General features: G+C 35.6%; 2 protein-coding genes across 6 annotated transcripts in view; one reads left to right on the forward strand and one right to left on the reverse strand.

The window, feature by feature from the left end:
- The first annotated feature begins 15 nt into the window (after positions 1–15).
- On the forward strand, positions 16–8,009 carry LOC139940484 (polyadenylate-binding protein-interacting protein 2-like). The gene is made up of 4 exons (XM_071936765.1): positions 16–65; positions 4,143–4,318; positions 5,152–5,448; positions 6,516–8,009. Exons 2-4 carry the CDS (start codon positions 4,178–4,180, stop codon positions 6,555–6,557), a joined length of 480 nt encoding a protein of 159 aa, XP_071792866.1. The 5' UTR covers positions 16–65; positions 4,143–4,177; the 3' UTR covers positions 6,558–8,009.
- A 3,819-nt stretch (positions 8,010–11,828) lies between these two features.
- The window catches only part of LOC139940481 (attractin-like), a 44,551-nt gene continuing 37,788 nt past the window's right edge, over positions 11,829–18,591 (reverse strand). The window contains exons 22-25 of one of the 5 annotated variants that reach the window (XM_071936755.1): positions 17,120–17,260; positions 15,832–15,966; positions 13,698–13,802; positions 11,829–13,088 (exon numbers count right to left, since the gene is read on the reverse strand). In XM_071936755.1, coding sequence (XP_071792856.1) covers positions 12,747–13,088; positions 13,698–13,802; positions 15,832–15,966; positions 17,120–17,260 — 723 coding nt within the window. In that variant the 3' untranslated portion in view covers positions 11,829–12,746. Of the gene's footprint in view, positions 13,089–13,697; positions 13,803–15,831; positions 15,967–17,119; positions 17,261–18,358; positions 18,500–18,591 lie in introns of all 5 variants that reach the window. The other 4 variants (XM_071936757.1, XM_071936758.1, XM_071936759.1 and 1 more) reach the window with 4 other exon arrangements.

An 18,591-nucleotide genomic window follows, 5' to 3' on the forward strand; every position in this document is an offset into this window, starting at 1 on the left:
CATTGTACTGGATTGTTTATTTTCGTACAGATGAGCAATCGTACACTGATTCCTGATTCTTTGTGGTAAGTTTTTGTATCATTTCTTCATATTTGTATTGATTTGAAATAACTTAAAACGTAATCAGTGAAATATTACGTTATTCAATCTGTTATTTTTTACAAACCTTTCACAGTTAAAAGCGACAAATTGATACATTTCACCACCAAAACTAATTCTCTATCCGACTGTTTACTGTTTTTGTGTTCGTCAACTCATTTGACATTCTTAAGTTATAAATATAATATATGAGTGTGACTTTCTTTCTGAGTGTATTGGGGGGGGGGGGGGGTCCATACTCGACTAGCCCCATAAATCGGTCCAATCCACTCCGTATCCTTGGCCCCACTGATATCAAAACCTTTCGGAATCCTTGAAAAACCATCTGCAACGTTCTGCATCATGAAACTTACCGATCTAATGCTTCAGAAGTTGCAGATAGCACTACACTTGGGGTTGGAACCGTACAAATAGGTATCACAGATTTTGAGTGAAATTCAAGTGAATTTTGTGTGTGAATTTTCTCAACTAACGCTCTTTTACCACTAATGCCCCGATGCCGATTGTCCCCCGACCGTGCGCAGATTTTTTTCCCAGGACAAATGTGTGGAATTATCTGTCCTAGAAAGAAAAGATACCCAATCCACGCTTCGTGTACAAACATATGGACACGCGTCTGGGAACTACAAAGAATGGTTCCCCAATCCGTGCTTTGTGTACAAACATATGGACACGCGTCTGGGAACTACGAAGAATAGTTCCCAGACGCGTGTCCGTATGTTTGTACACGAAGCGCGGATTGGGTATCTTTTCTTCCCAGGACGAACGTGTGCAGATGGTTCCACACGTTTGTCCTGGGAAAAAAATCTGCGCACGGTCGGGGGAAAATCGGCATATCGGCATTGGCGGTAAAAGAACGTTAGTTGAGAAAATTCACACGCAAAATTCACTTGATATTTACTCAAAATCTGTGATACCTATTTGAATGATTCCAAGTGTAGTGCTATCTGCAACTTCTGAAGCATTAGATCGGTAAGTTTCGTGATGCAGAACGTTGCAGATGGTTTTTCAAGGATTCCGAAAGGTTTTGATATCAGTGGTGCTGGGGCCAAGGATATGGAGTGGATTGGACCGATTTATGGGGCTATACTCGACAAGTTTTGCTTTTTATGGGCCCCCTCCAACTCCACCACCTTGTGCTCTGTTTTGATTTTGGTTTTGGTTTTCCGTAATTCATATTTTGCCTTTGCTTGTAAATATTGTACTATACTATACAATAACTCACTTCTTATTCTTCTTCTAAGTTCTTCTTCTTCCTGTAAAGTGCTGCTTCAGAAAATTTGAACATTACCGCATTGTTTTGTTTTTTTGTTTGGTTTTGGGAAAAAAAGTGAATTGAATTGAAATTGCTCCATCCATGGTGTGAGCTTGTTGTGGCATTTCTGACTCTGTTTTATTTCTTGAGCTTTTCCTTTTTGTACTAGTCTTTCAACGTTTTTATTTTTATTATTTTTTAGCAGCTTCACATAATTTTTTTTAAATATTATTATTAGTTGAAATTTATGTTATTAAGAATTTAAGATTCAAATTATTCATTTTGGTTTTTACTCATACACCGATGTGTGTTAGCACTGTATACTCACCACTTTCCCGAGTCCTGTGAAAAAATATCACAGAGATGTGAGGTATTGCTATTTGGGTCTGTCCACACTAATGGGTCTTTTTGGTTCCAAAAGATAACTTTTTGGACTGTGACTGGAAGGGTACACAAAATACAACATTTTCCCCTGTATTTTGTTTTGTACAATTCTCTGCTGATAGTGAGTGTGCTTACCAAACAGTATAACAAATGTCTTATTATTTAAGAAGTTACGCAGTTTTCTTTAAGACAGATTGTTTGTAACGAGGACAGACATTTTGTATTGGAATTGACTAGAAATGGACGACACAAATAATTAATTAATTGATTTACTCAAAGGTTAATTAAGTTAGACCCATTGCCCCTATTTTTATGGTTATCTGTAAAAACCAAGAGTACCTTGAGGTTTTTCAGCTTGTATGAATGTTTGTTTTTAACATGGACAGACATATTGTGACAAATGTCTGTCCATGTTACAAACCTAATATCTTCAAGATAATTCTCTGTAGTTTCTTGAGTACTCACGCAGATGTCTTGGTTTTGCCTGGAAACATTCTTTGCAGGGACAGCATTGTAGGGGACAACATTTTTGGCAATCTGTTTATATTATTATGCCTTTCTCACCATTCATGTACGAAATGTCTGTCCAACATTCCCCTGTTACAAACATAATCATTTTGAAGATGATCCCCAGTTATTGCTAAAATACAGATAAATGTGTCTTGCTCTTTGCAAACAAAAACCTTGAAGTGATTTGGAATGTGCATGGGAAACAAGCTTGACAAAACTCTTCTTGTTTATTTTTGTCACCCATTTATAAAAAAAAGTCACATCAAATGGTCCCATTAGTGTGGACAGACCCATTTACAAAGCTATTGGTACATGTTTGGTATACAAGTTGCATACATGTACATCTCACTCGCTGATCAAGAGGTCTAGAGCAAACAAAATTTAGTCATTGCCTTTTCTCATGGATTTATTAAATGTGGTTTTATTGGCGAGCTGCTTTAGCAGTATGCAAGCCTATGTAATACCGATTTTGTCCGTCCGTCTGTCCGTCCGGCCGTCCGCACTCAGTGGAAATGTTAAAGTTTTTGGTTTAAGTTTCAGTGTTTGAGTTGAGTTGTTTTTGGTATGTACAAGCCCAAGTGAGATTGTTATATATACTTGTCAGTCATTTTTTGTAGTTTTTAGCTATGTTTTCCAATAATGTCGAAGTTTTTGGAATAAGAAAATGTTTAAAAGTTTTTGGAATAAAAAGAATGTTAAAGTTTTTGGAATACCAAAAATGTTAAAGTTTTTGGAATACCAAAAATGTTAAAGTTTTTTTTTAAGGCTCAAAGTCAAACATTGACAACTGGATTTTAAAAAAAAAAACTCAAACTTAAAGCTTAAAGTTTTAAAATAATTTGTTTAAACAAAAATCAATCTCTCTGTCACTGGTTCCAGTTGAATGAGCTGAAACAATGAAAAACATAAAATGATCATAACTCCTGATTGCAACGATGTACAGACTTGAAACTTGTGTCAAACATTGCTTCTGTCGTATAGATACATATGAAAAGATAAAATTCAAGGAGTGCATCAATGGTTCCAGTTGAATGAGCTTAAACAATGAAAACCTTAAATGGTCATAACTCCTGATTGCAACGATGTACTGACTTGAAACTTAATACATTGCTTCTGTCGTATAGATACATATGAAAAGATAAAATTCAAAGAGTGCATCAATGGTTCCAGTTGAATGAGCTGAAACAATGAAAAGTTAAATGGTCATAACTTCTTATTGCAACGATGTACTGACTTGAAACTTAGTACATTGGTTCTGTCGTATAGATACATATGAAAGGATAAAATGCAAAGACCGCATCAATGGTTCCAGTTGAATGAGCTGAAACAATGAAAACCTTAAATGGTCATAACTTCTTATTGCACTGATGCACTGAATTGAAACTATTCTTCTGGAAAAGGCAACGTGTCCCTTTAAATGGTCATCACTCTTTATTGCAATGATGTACAGATTTAAAACTTCAATCAAATATTGAATGGTCTTAACTTCATACTTGTCAATGTCTCCACCCCTGTGACCATCAGTTGATCAAATGATTGGTTTTTCTGTCAGTCATTGGTTCTATCTGGCGATCGGCAGCTCGCCATGGCAGCTTCGCTGTCTAGTTTTTGATGAATTAATAGTAATCAAATTTACAATAATCTTGATGATTTCATTGTGTGGAAAGTTAACACACTGGAGTCGTACTTTTCTGTGCAAGTGCAGAGAGAGCTTAATAGCACAATCTTTAAATATAATTGTAAATTCAAAATCATTTAAAATCAATTTTGCCCACACCAATTTGAATTGTGTGCTATATTTGGAGGTTTTAATTCCAAAGAAGGTTTGACATAGTGGCAATTAATGTGTCTGTATTATTCATGACATATATTCTGTCTTCCCTTCTTTTTTCAGATTCTTAATGTTGTGTCTTGATGTAATTACAAAAGATGGAGGAAGGAAATCCTGATAGCAACTCAACACAAAAAGACATCCTCATCCCGGCAACAAGAAATGAAGATGATATTAACCCATTTGAAGAGTATATGTGGATGGGTGATCCTAAAGAAGAGGATGAGGTCAATCAACAGGTAGGTTCAAGGTCAAAGGTTAAGTGTTATGTCTTACAGCTTGACATCATGTCTCTTCAAGATACATGACACATATCATACTAAGTAAATTATGTCTGGTGATTATACCAAAAGGGAGGCTATATAACCTTAAAACCTTATGGGGGGATTGCAATTTTGTTACTGTTATTGTCTCTCTGATTATTGTGCGCATACTGTTTATTTGTTCGTTATTGTATGCCTATGTGGTTTTAGGGTTTTCTGTATTTTTTGTAATTTTTGTAATTGTTAATATTTTTAGGCTCGCAAGCCGAAGTGAATTTCACTGTATATGTATTTATATGTGTGACAATAAACAATTGAATTGAATTGAAAAAACCTTGAAGCTACAATCTTTTTACAACCGTACCAATACTTCAAAGAAGTTAACTCTATAGTACAGCCAGGTGGGAGAAACTTTTCTCTCAAAGTTGTTATTTTGGGGGACTTTTTTAGAGGAAAGTATTATGTCTTAAAAACAAAGTAAAGAAAGATGTAATAAGCACTGCACATTGTGTGTGAAAGCCAATGGCCAAACTAAACTAACCCCTTGATGTTGACACTTGACCCTTGGAGCTTGACCTGAAGGTTCTAAAAAGAGATCAACCACACCAATCACTTCATTCCTCCTCCCATCTGTGCCTCACTGTGACCTGCCCCCCCCCCCCCCAAACACCACCTGGGAACTTGTGTATCTTAATCCCTGCAATAGGTATCTTCTGTGGGACACCACACTGAATTGATGCAATAATTTATTACTTTAGTAATGCTGATGTTGTCATTAAAAAGTTGTTGTTTCAAACATTTGTGTTTAGATAATGGAAGAAATTCTGGAGGAGGAATTTATAGAGTCGTGCTTTGAAGACATGTTGGAGGAAGAAGCTCTTGGTTTGTTTTCTCCACCTAATGCAGACGGAGATACTATTGATGATGGAATCCCATCCCTTCACAGTCTTAGTATTGACAGTGGAGCTATTAGTGATTTAGATGCAGATGGAGTAGTGGCAGGAGAGAGTGGTATAGTAGAGGAACAAGACATCACTTGGAGAGGAACAGCAGAAGGAGTTGCTCCTTCTGGGTTTGGAGGACATGACTCGGAAGGAGAATCAGATGTAAGTATCATAGTTTTAGAGAAGTGTCTTAATACTGAGTGTTTGTTGACAGTGAAGGAAATTGCGTGTAGTGTAGCAGCCCCTACCCGTGTCAACCCCCTCCTCTCCCTTTGCTTGCATTAACTGTGGCAGAGTCTGTCATGCAAGAATTAGACTGCTCAGCCACAGCCGCCGCTGCAACAGAGATGACACCCCCCCCCCACCCCACACACAGTCCATTGTCGGGGTTGACGGACAGATGCCTACTATTTTGACACCCTTCTGACAGACTACTTTTTCTTTCAGTTAAAATTGAAAGTATTGTCAATGAAAAACATAGCTTACCAATTAAACCATAAACAACATGTTTATAAGTTCTTCATAAATCCTGGGAAGACATGGTATTGGCCGAGATACAAGTATTGACATGATTGACATACCTGGCACCATGGACCAAAGATATTGATAAAATAGGGAGAACACCAACATCAGGCATGCAACTTGCCATAAAATGCAGAAAATACTGAAACTAGTTTGTATTGGGCCCTTTTTGTTAGGTTCCCCTAGCATCCCCTGATACATAAAGCAACAAAAACACTACGGAGCCAGACTATGCAGAAAATAGTGTACACGATAACAATTGTGTCCTGGCCGCGTATTGGGCACTTACAGTGTCTGGTTCCCGCTCACCCTATATATAAACTGCACATAAAACACTACGGAGCCAGACTGTGCATAAAATAGAGTAGAAGGTATGCTGTACGAGGAAAACTTGTGTCTCTGTGATTTCATTTGTAGCGGCGGATTTCCATTTCATGAAACGCGGAAATCTACGGATCCGCGGAAGAGTTGCACGACTGCAACAAAGGGCTAGATAGCTCAGCTTGTAGAGCGCTGGCATGTTAATCTGGAGGGCGTTAGTTTAAGTCCCACTCTAGTAAATTTTCTTTGTTCAACCCAAAATCATGTAGTAACTCATCTTAAATAATGTTGTTGCATGATTTTGCTTGTTGCATATCAAAAATAACAACCAAGTAGAGAGGAGAAAATGCCATAATTGTCTTATTTTTTCCTGTTTTCTTCTTCAGAACTCGGACTCAGATTCTTTGGGTGATAATCCACAGAGGTAGATGCTGATCCTACACAACAACAATGTACAAGATTTATACAACACGACTTCATCATTAAGCCACTGTAGAAAATTGAATTCAATTTTAGTGTGGACCCAAAAATGTGTATATTGTATTTGCAAAGACTGTGTTTGTATAAAAATAGATCAAGTTGTGAATACTTGGAAGATGTACTGATAGTACAATGTATATATATATATCCTTTTTATTTTGTTGATGACAATACAGCCATTTAGTTAAATTTCACTTTGTATGTAAAATGTTGTAAACTCAAGGCTGGACCTTGAGACAGTTTTCTAAACTGAACCTTGGTCTTTTTATCGGTTCCTTGTGTTACAAAATGTTTTGTGGTTTGGGTTTCAGATCCAATTATTTAGTAGTAGTTGTTTAATTAGAACCAGTAGTTGTTTAATTAGAACCAGTTTTATAAACAGGGCTCAATTTCATGCTGCATAGGCAACCAATTATGGTAGCAGGAAACCAGGCAAAGACTGTACATGAGGAATGGTAGTTAAGACATTAACCATATTGTGATAAGCAAAATTGTTCTGTGCTGAGCTGTTTCTATTGCATAATCAGCTTCATGAAATTTGGGCCATTGTTAGTAGATTGTCACTAAATGACAGGTTTTTCACAAACGTAATATATTTGCAACCAGAATTTTGTTCAAGATAAGACTTAAAGGCAGTGGACACTATTGGTAATTTCTGAAAATAATTATTAGCATAAAACCTTTCTTGATTACAAGTAATGGGGAGAGGTTGATAGTATAAAACATTGTGAGAAACGGCTCCCTCTGAAGAGCCGTAGTTTTCAACAAAGAAGTAATTTTCCACGAATTTTATTTCGAGACCTCAAGTTTAGAACTTGAGGTCTCGAAATCAACCATCTAAACGCACACAGCTTCATGTGAGAAGGGTTATTTTTCTTTCATTATTATCTCACAACTTCGATGACCGGTTGAGCTCAAATTTTCACAGGTTCGTTATTTTATGCATATGTTGAGATACACCAACTGTGAAGGCTAGTCTTTGACAATTACCAATAGTGTCCACTGCCTTTAAAACTAAACTACAATGTAGGTAATACTCTTTTCAGTTCTGTATGACACAAAAACGAGGAAAAGAAAATTTGTGCGATGGAAGTTAGTTCAGACAGATACATTTTTCAATTAATGCATTTCATTTCATTTTCAAATCTGTTTAAGGTCATCAACATTAGTGTTATTTCATACCTGAGAAACAGTCGGCTCTAAACGGATCACTGTTAAACATTATTACCTTATATAGGCTCCAAAGACTTTGAAATAAGTATTTATTTTCTTTCTCCGATAATGCAAGTAACGTTTACAAGTATTCAGACTAATTATTTATGTAAATGTCAGTTATTGCTGTGGAAAAGAAAGTTTAAGGAATCTAATTAAACTCCATGAAGTCTGGTTTGAACATAAAATGCTGTGGAAGCTCCAAAGTTACAGGTGGTATGCATGAAAGCGCAAGTGATAATTGGTCGACTCAGCACTATAATGTCATTAACTACATTCCATTCTTAAAGTAATCATAAAATCCTTTAAAATGTTACACAAAATTTATCTAAATCCCAAAGTAAATTTGTTTTCTTTTGAAATTGAATGATTCTTTTGCCACGTATTTGGAAACCACCCTTAATCAATAGCCTTCATTTCCCAGAAGGTCAAAAATATGAGAGTCAATATTTTGAAATCCATACAAACTGACCTTATAGTTCTGAGCTGACGAATAAGTATACAAGGCCTTGTTGCATTTTAGGGCAACATTTGAAAAATATAGCCTTGTTGCATTTAAGGGCAAAATTTGCAAGGTACACATGGCCTTGTTGCATTTTAGGAAAAAAGGCTATAGCCTTGTTGCATTTAAGGGCAAACTTTGATAATTTCACAAGGTTGCTGCATTTTAGGGCAACATTTGAAAAGTAACCATGGCTTTAGACTTGTTGCGTTTGTTGCAAGGTACACAAGGCTATAGCCTTGTTGCATTTTAGTGCAACATTTGGAGAAAAAAAAACACTCGGCTTGTTGCATTTTAGGCAAATTTGAAAAGTACACAAGACTATAGCCTTGTTGCATTTTAGGCAAATTTGAAAATATCACAATGCCTTGTTGCATTTTAGTGCAAATTTGAAAAGTACACAAGACTATAGCCTTGTTGCATTTTAGGCAAATTTGAAAATATCACAAGCCTTGTTGCATTTTAGTGCAAATTTGAAAAGTACACAAGACTGTAGCCTTGTTGCATTTTAGGCAAATTTGAAAATATCACAAGCCTTGTGCATTTTAGTGCAAATATGAAAGTACACAAGGCTATAGCCTTGTTGCATTTTAGTGCAAATTTGAAAAGTACACAAGACTGTAGCCTTGTTGCATTTTAGTGCAAATTTGAAAATATCACAAGGCCTTGTTGCATTTTAGGACAACATTTGGAAAGTACACAAGGCTATATATATAGCCTTGTTGCATTTTAGGCAAATTTGAAAATATCACAAGGCTATAGCCTTGTTACATTTTAGGCAAATTTGAAAAGTACATAAGGCCTATTGCCTTGTTGCATTTTAGTACAAATTCGAAAATATCACAAGGCTATAGCCTTGTTGCATTTTAGGCAAATTTGAAAAGTACACAAGGCTATAGCCTTGTTGCATTTTAGTGCAACATTTGGAGAAAAAAAACACTCGGCTTGTTGCATTTTAGGCAAATATGAAAGTACACAAGGCTATATATAGCCTTGTTGCATTTTAGGCAAATTTGAAAATATCACAAGGGCTTGTTGCATTTTAGGGCAAATTTGAAAACCCACCGCAGAAAAATATATGCTGCCATGGAATGTGAGTCTGTGAAATTCGTGGCTTCTTGCAGGTAAGATTTGAGTAATGAAGCTATGAAACTTTTCCGCCTCAGAAATGGACCCTGATATCCAGGACGTCGCTGTAGTACAATACGAAAGTGTTAGGCCGCCAGGGGTAAGTAATGTTCCAAGTGTTATAACATGCAAAATATGAAACATAAAGACTCTGTGAGAAACTTAGAAGGTTCATTATATTACGTTGTTTTCATTATAAATTGCACAATTTATACAAAATAATCCGTTGACCCTCGTACAAATTAAAAATCAAAAAGATATACATATAGGATTTATATTATTTGCTGGATAAAACAAAGAAAGAAAACAAGCAAACCCATTGGTACACAGCAACTTCCAAGTAGTTTGAAATTAAGTTGTAACCACCATGTGTAAGCAATTTGAGTCACTAATTATTTAAGAAGTAATAATAAATCAAAAAGGATTGCATACTAACCTTGGCTAGTGTATTAAGATTTACTACTAAACACTTTTGCTTGATGGTTGTATTTACGTATGATTTCACACTGCTTTGTGGAATTTCACATCTGCGGAAGAACAGTTTTATGAACTGTGCTGTCCAATTTATTAACGTCTTACCTTATGATGTATATAAGCTGAAATATGTCTTCATTGTTCCTAGATATCACAACATGGATTCATCAAGGAGTATTATAAAGATGCTAACAGTGGACAACGGTACATGGATTCTGACCTATGATCTTAAATTGAACATGTAAACAGTCAAACTGAAATACTAGAAGTCAATATTATTTCCTTCTGAATATGAAGCTATGTCCATGTTTAAGTCGCTATGAAACTAGAACTTGACGGGCATATCAAACATTCATTACATTATTAAGTAGTTGTCACTTATCAAAATGGATAAATACAGAAAAAAATAATTCAGTGAAATGTACAATGTGACTATTTACTTGGATTATTTGCATTAATGTACATTTCAAAAATCTTCTTATTTAATATATTAAATTCCCATAAACTTAAATAGTTCTTAATTAGTATTTACACCTCATTGCAACTTTTATTATAAAGAATGGTAATGTATTCCACTGGTTCTGTTTGGTGTTATTCACTCTCCAGAAACCAACATTAATTTCATAAAATTTACATTCATATTCATTTACCATCTATAGAATTTTGGCTCATTTAATAACCACTCTATATTTCTTTAAAATTTATAAAAACAACCTGTATTTTTGTAGCAGGTAATGATTTCAATCTAATCAAGTTTTAAACCTTATTTATTAAGCATTTTTACCAAAAGTTACACAAATGCCATCACATTGAGGAACACCTATAAACTATGTCAAGGTGCATCTTAACATTGTTGGTGTAAATTTAAATGTTTTTTTCCTTCTTCTTGAGTTCAGTTTAAATGTCACCAGATTACTGCGTATTATTTGATGCTAACATTAAAAGACAAGATTGTATGCTATCAATGTGTCTCATAGTACTGATTAATGGATCATAATTGCTAAGTACATACATCACAAAGACTGAATCCGTTTGGTGTGTTTTAGTTAAGTTTACAAGGTTTCTTATTAAGGTTTGCTGTAGTTGTTACTAGTCCTCACATTCACACATACACTCCAAACTCCTCCTATATTCAATTGCCCAAGTGAAGTATTTGCAATGGTAGGCCCATTTTATAACACTTACTTAATCACAGAGTAAAGCATTTCAATCTTAACCAAGTCCAAGCAAAGAGGTTTGGAGTGACATAAGAGAACGGGAATGGATTCAATCTTAACCAAGTCCAAGCAATGAGGTTTGGAGTGACATAAGAGAACGGGAATGGATTCAATCTTAACCAAGTCCAAGCAATGAGGTTTGGAGTTACATAAGAGAACGGGAATGGATTCAATCTTAACCAAGTCCAAGCAATGAGGTTTGGAGTTACATAAGAGAACGGGAATGGTTTCAATCTTAACCAAGTCCAAGCAATGAGGTTTGGAGTGACATAAGAGAACGGGAATGGATTCAATCTTAACCAAGTCCAAGCAATGAGGTTTGGAGTTACATAAGAGAACGGGAATGGACATATTTAGGCTTCACACACTATAGGCAAACTGCATCATCTGTTGGGGCTAATACATGAATGCTTTACAAAGCATAAAATAAACCAATACTTCATACTATCTACATGAGAGTTTGACCTTTACATCCCATAACAACAAGGTCACTTGTTTGCAGCAGAAAAGAGAATTAGAAACAAAATTGTTAATTGTTCCATTAGCTGCTTGGGGAAAACCCTCCATTCCGGTGAAGCAAAATGAACAGCATACTTTAACTACCATTGTTGGTTTCTTTTATTCACCCAACACTTGAGATTTTATATATTAAATTAATGTATATTTGTTTATAAAATCATCTGCCATACTTTGACAACAATCGGCAATTTGAGTAATGTTTGAGAAGATTGAAAGTAAAAAATAATGATCCAGTGATGACCAGTAACCAAAAGTGTGTGACTTTCTTATTCAAACAATGGTGAATACGCATTTGCATTGCTACAAAAAAAAACCATATCATTACACAATTTAAAAATCTACAAATGATCCTTATTGAAAAATATATACTTATCTCTTTTACTACATGTACATATTATATGCATATGTACCTAAATTAATACAGAACCCTTCAAACAATTTATCTGAAAGCGATTGGTAGACTTAAAGAACATAAGATAGCCCCATCTCCAATATATATACATATTGAACTACCTGTGATGGTAGAATTAAAAAACAAAAGAGAACCAGTACCCCTTAACCTCTGCAAACTATCTACATCTATTGAGCTCCAAGTGACGACACCAATGGTGATGTTCTCATACACTTCATAACAGAATCAACTCCCTTTATCAAGAATACTCTCATCATTCTGGCTGCTTGTGAGACCCTAATAAGTGTCTTAAGTTTCATAACATAATCTTTGGGCCAACCCAACTCCCTTTATCAAGAATACTCTCATCATTCTGGCTGCTAGTGAGACCCTAATAAGTGTCTTAAGTTTCATAACAGAATCTTTGGGCCAACCCAACTCCCTTTATCAAGAATACTCTCATCATTCTGGCTGCTTGTGAGACCCTAATAAGTGTCTTAAGTTTCTCAGGTTTCCCTGGTACCAAATATCTGAGAAAAATACACAGTTCAATTAAAGGTTATGAAATGAAAAGAACTGTGTTATTTACTAATATTTTGGCAAATAGTAGAATTTAAATATAACGTAAATTGAAATACACAGATATGTATATGTTTTGTAATTTAGGTCTACCAATGCTATACCACATACCTTGCTATACCATTGCTGCATTGTCATAACCAGATGAGTTGTTTTGAATAACATAAAGTTCAGGTCTCCTGTCAGTGTCAGGTGTACTTTGTGATTGAACTCCAGTCTGAGATGTATTAAGGTTGGTTTCTATACCTCTAGCTGTTTCTCTTGTCTGGTGTTTTGGATTACTATTACGTCTTTCTCCTTTCTTTGGTTTGACTTGGATTAGAGCTGATGCTAAAGAGAATCTTGATTGACCAACAGGAATCTTATCTCCATCTGGCATTGGCATTTGCATAAATAAAGTAGCAACTTGGGCCTTGTTGTCAGAACACACTTCAAAGGAGAATGCAAAGGTTTGTTTCTAGAAATAAAAAAGGTCATAAAAAGTATAATTAGAAACTTCTCTATTTAGGGGCAAACGTTATGTAAAAATTAATATTATGAGAAAATATAATTAGTTGTTGCAAACTGCTTACCAACCAGAAGGACCTTTGTTTAGGTGCAAATAAGTTAGTGGCCTAACATTTTGACCTAAGCAGAGTCTTTCTCGGCTTAACGTCTTTGGTGTTAGTTTTTGAGACTCTGCTAGGGTCAAAAATATCAGGCAACTAAAACTAACTACTTTTTATATTCATCTTTAAAACAAAATTGATTGGTTACATTTTTCTTCTATTGCAAAAAACAACAAATCTGTGAAAATAATTATATTAAGAAAAATAAACTTTTGTGTGCTTTGAAGTTTTTTACAGATTCAATTGTTTAAGTGAGAAATTACCTCTTTCCCCAAAAACTACACTAATTTACCTAGTAAATTTTTATGTTAGTTATTCTGAGTAATTACCAGACGGTCCAGAGCTTTGAATACAGTAATTGAAGTTATTCAAACACCACACAAAATCCTAGTGAAACTATTTTTGAGCTCTGAATAATTGGACAATCTGTGATAAAATGGTAGTGTCCTAAAGCTTACTTTGTTAGTTCCAGCTACTATATCTGGTGGGACAGTGTTCTCAATCACAAGATTAATCGGAGCAAAAGGTCTTCGGGCCATCACAGCTAACTCAACAGCTCGATTCTAATGGATACAAACAGAGGTCAATTAAATGATAAACAATGAAATGTCTTCACCCATAATTATCTGCCCGACTGTGGAAAACTTTCCTACAGACTGTAGTGGAAAACTCATGTCTTTCTGCATAATAGGATTTGAAGTATATTGCATGGTGAGGTATCAATATATATTTGGTTTGCGGTAACACCATGTGTGAATCTACTTGCCAGGTAGAGTTTGTTCTTAGAGAACTGTCTTTCTTTGTTCTTCTACCGCGGAGTAGATTTATCGGGTGTTCGGGAGACTTCTCAGTTCTGAAAAGAACTGTTCTGCTTTTTAACTATTACCCGGGCAGATGGTAAAGAAAATAGTCTGGGACTACTACTTTAGCTTATAGGATTGTGATTAACTGTACTACCGCGGAGTCAGTTCTTAAAATTGGTCTCAACGTTTTGACTAGCTTGCTCTAGTCATCGTCAGGAGACTGCATATTCTTGTAGCTAGCAATATGAAACCATAACAATGGCAAAGAAGAGATTTATGTAGTGTTTCAGGAGCTGCCAACACTCCCTGATTCTGCAGAAAGTTCACTGAAAATAGACCAATCTTTCCATGTTTAAATTTGACAATCTCCCTGATTATGCTGAATGTTTCTAAATATCCCTTTGATTGTTGTACATCTTCCTTATTGCAAGATGACAATGTTGGCAGCTTTCTCTTTCCAATGGTATCAATTTTGTTGGATGTGTCTATGTTTAGAAAGCAGTTATTTTGTTGTAAAACATTATTGTTGCAATAAAGCAACAAGTGTTAAAAGCAAGTGTGCTCAGCAGGGACAATGCCTATGTTTTCCTACCAATCAGGCTGATAAGGGTGAATGTATGTGGTAATGTGTTGCCTGGTCCACTGCTATGCAGTAACTAATGACATTGCTTCACACTTATTTCAATGTGTAATAAATTCTTGCATATTCGTTTATTTTAGCAGATTATCTGCTGAATGAGTAGTGGATAAATGGATGTACAATCTACACAGACATGACTGAGCACGATGAACCACAAAGACATCATGCATTATTGACATTATATCAAATAAGTACATGCTCAAATTGAATATGAATCAATGCAACATGGAACTTTGGTAACGAAACAAAACATAAAACTATGAAGCAATTCAAGTTTGATCAGAGCGTACTATATAAATGGTTCTAAACATGATTCTTACTGATATTGATCAATTCTTGCCATCACGTAATTGTATTGGTTATATAATCCAACAGAAAAGATGATTTATTGATAGTCGATTGGGATTGATCTGAAGATATGATCAACTTAGCACCTTATAGAAAGACCCAAACCCAAACCAGAGGGCAATAACAAATAGCAATTGCCTTACACTATTATGGAACTGAGTATGATCAACTTGGCACCGTACAGTTAGACCCAAACCCAAACCAGAGGGCAATAACAAAAAGCAATTGCCTTACACTATTATGGAACTGAGTATGATCAACTTGGCACCGTATAGTTAGACCCAAACCCAAACCAGAGTGCAATAACAAATAGCAATTGCCTTACACTATTATGGAACTGAGTATGATCAACTTGGCACCGTGAAGTAAGACCCAAACCCAAACCAGAGTGCAATAACAAATAGCAATTGCCTTACACTATACTTACCTTCGCAATCAGGGATATATGAGTACATTTAGCAATAACACTGTGTCTTGATAACCCACAGGTTTGTAAGTTTATAAAGTTTATAAAGTTTATAAATGTCTTCATGAACCAGAATGGTATTAGTGGCAAAATTGCATAGCAAAAAGAAACCCCTTTTTCAATGTTGATCAGCAACAGTTGATGGACATGACTATATGCGTGTGTTCAAACTAGAGAGCTCTTCAGCACTTACTTTTCTATGCTTATCTATTCACCAGACAGCGTTATTTATGCACTGGGATAACTTTGCAATGATGGATTTAGCTTTATTATAGTGCAGTAGCTCTGAGTGACATTTAAATGTAAAGTGATGTGTGATATCATAGATTACTTACCTGTCTAAGGTGAAAACGATCCCACAAGTCTTTCAGTTTCAGAAAGGTCGCAAATAGCACAATGATCACACAAAAGCATACAAAGAAAGTAACAAGCACAGTCACAAGATCAAAGGAAGGCTGATAGAATGTTATCTAATACCCAGGCAAGATGCAAGAAGAAACAAAGAGAAACAGACGAGTTGTAGAAAACCAAGAGATGGGCAGATGTTAAATGAGAGATGAGAAATTAAGAAGATGGGATGATGCAAGTCAAACATGATTGGAAATGGAACAGACGAGTTGTAGAAAGCCAAGAGATGGGCAGATGTTAAAAGAGAGAAGTGAAATTAAGAAGATGGGATGATGCAAGTCAAACATGATTGGAACAGGAACAGATGAGTTGTAGAAACCAAGAAATGGACAGATGTTAAAAGAGAGAAGTGAAATTAAGAAGATTGGATAATGCAGGTCAAACATGATTGGAATGATATGTGTATGAAGATTTGGGTTGAGATGTAATTAGGAAGTGAGATGTGGGTAGAATTAGGAAGTTTTACATAAATGATGCATGATAAGACAGGACAGGTAAATGACAGAAAAAATGAATTAAAGAAATTGGTGAGGTAGGATTAAGAGAAGATGAAGGGAAAAGTATTAAGAATGAAAGCAAATATTAGATACAAAGATTGAAGAATTAGATAGAATGAAGAATGGGGAACAAATAGAGATGATGGATTAATAGAACACATTTTTAACAAGGTCAACAAGACAAAGTGGAGTTAACAATAAATGTGACGTAAAGGGAAGGTTTGAAGAAAATGCAGAAGAATGGAAGAAAAACAATCACATAAAAACATGGAAGAAAGAGAAAACAGTCCACAAAAGAACACACAGGGAGAAAATGGGAGAAAGAAACAAAAGACCAACGTTAGACTTCCATGCTACAACACAACATGCACGAATTAGACTGATTAACATGCCATACTCATTCCTTCAACACACTTATTAAGAGTCTCCAAAATGGTTCATGGTTTTAGTCTTTGGTTATGGTATCTATCTCTTCAACTCAATGATGGTTGATTCCGGAGTCAACTCTATGAAATGTGCGCAAGGTTATGAATTCTGGCATGTTAATAATCCACACTAACAGATACAGGTGCAAGCAGTAGTACAGTCGCCACAAGTGCACTAAAACAAACAGAAATAACCCATAATAATCAAGCCCCTTATTACAAGGAGAGTGATCCTGGACCTATAAGGGGACAGATGATCCTATCATTGATGAATTCTTCTCTCTTTCAGTTACCTGTTGCCGACGGAAGCTATCATAACGTTGTTTCACTTTCCAACCAACCACGAAAAAGAGAAGAAATGATAGAAAACAGCTGAAGAAGACCACAAGAAACTCTAGCAGATTCAGAAGAAGAAATCGCTGTCGAACTGAAACCTGCAATGTGGTCGCATAATGGGTTGGTATGGGTGCAAGATGGTTGACAAACAAAAGGCATTATGGGTAAAGAAAAGGTTTAAGATTAGCAAACTCCAAGATCTAGTTTTACAATTTGATAATGCACACTGCAAAAGTTAATTGTCCATCACTCATGTGACTTATAGAGCTACCTGTAGGGATATAAATGGTGTGGGTTATTATTAGATTAAACTTGACTTAGTCTACTGGGTTAAATAAAGCTGACTGTGACCAGTATGTTAGGACCATTCCGCTCGCTGATGTATACCTGTACTAAGCAGTCATTGCTAGCGACTAATAGCAGCAAGCATGGTAGACATGAAAGTGGATTGTCATTATTAGTACGAAATGAAGATTAATAGTGTGCATAAAACGATGAAGTAGTTTCTAAAGAATAAATAACAAAATGATTAGCTGCCTCGATACCAAGAATAAGGCACTGTCTTCACTTACCTTTATACAGCAACAGAAACTCTAATTCAAAATGCTGGGTTCAACATTGACTGCCTATCTGTGTACACTTACTTTGTTTTTGAATTGCATCTCACTTCACAATTTCTATAAGTTAAGAATTTATATTAAGAGACACTGGAGTCACACTGGACTGTTAGCAACCAAGTGCATTTCAAGAACAGTACTTTTGACTGGCTTAACTTGGATGATCTCATAAAAATGTTCATCTTCATCAGTAGTAAACCTCCACCTGTGACGTCATGCTATTGTTCCATCACTCCATTATTTTGAAGGAATGGCTCGATGGCTACCTGATTACTGAAGCCCTGGTACATTATAGCATGATGTCACTGGTGGAGGTTAACAACAGATAATCCCCTTGGTGTACGCTCCATTCCTGGAATACAAATGGCACCTACCTCAGGCATTATCCTATACCAAAATTTGGTATAGGATAATGCCTGAGGTAGGTGCCATTTGTATTCCATTTAATGGACACATTTCATTCTGTTATATATTCTCAGGCTTAATAGATTAACATCATTCAAGAGTGACTTTTAGATTATATCTTGATGTCATAAACCAGAAAGCAATTGTCCTTAATAATGGATAGGGAAACAATACCTGTGTAGTAACTTGGTCAGTGTAAAGCTGATAGAATCGCCACACTAAACCCATCACAGTCAGCATTATAACAAGGATGATGATAAAGGCTAACAGAATTTGAAGTAATAGCCTTAAATCATCCGACTCGACGAAGAACACCTGGTTTTTAATCATCAAAGATAAATCCTTTTAATAAGATGTTGATTCTTTATTAGTAAGAGAAGGGACTTCATAGGTTTCAATCCTAGTTG

Source organism: Asterias amurensis, chromosome 8 (assembly GCF_032118995.1).
Source record: "Asterias amurensis chromosome 8, ASM3211899v1".
Taxonomy (NCBI): domain Eukaryota; kingdom Metazoa; phylum Echinodermata; class Asteroidea; order Forcipulatida; family Asteriidae; genus Asterias; species Asterias amurensis.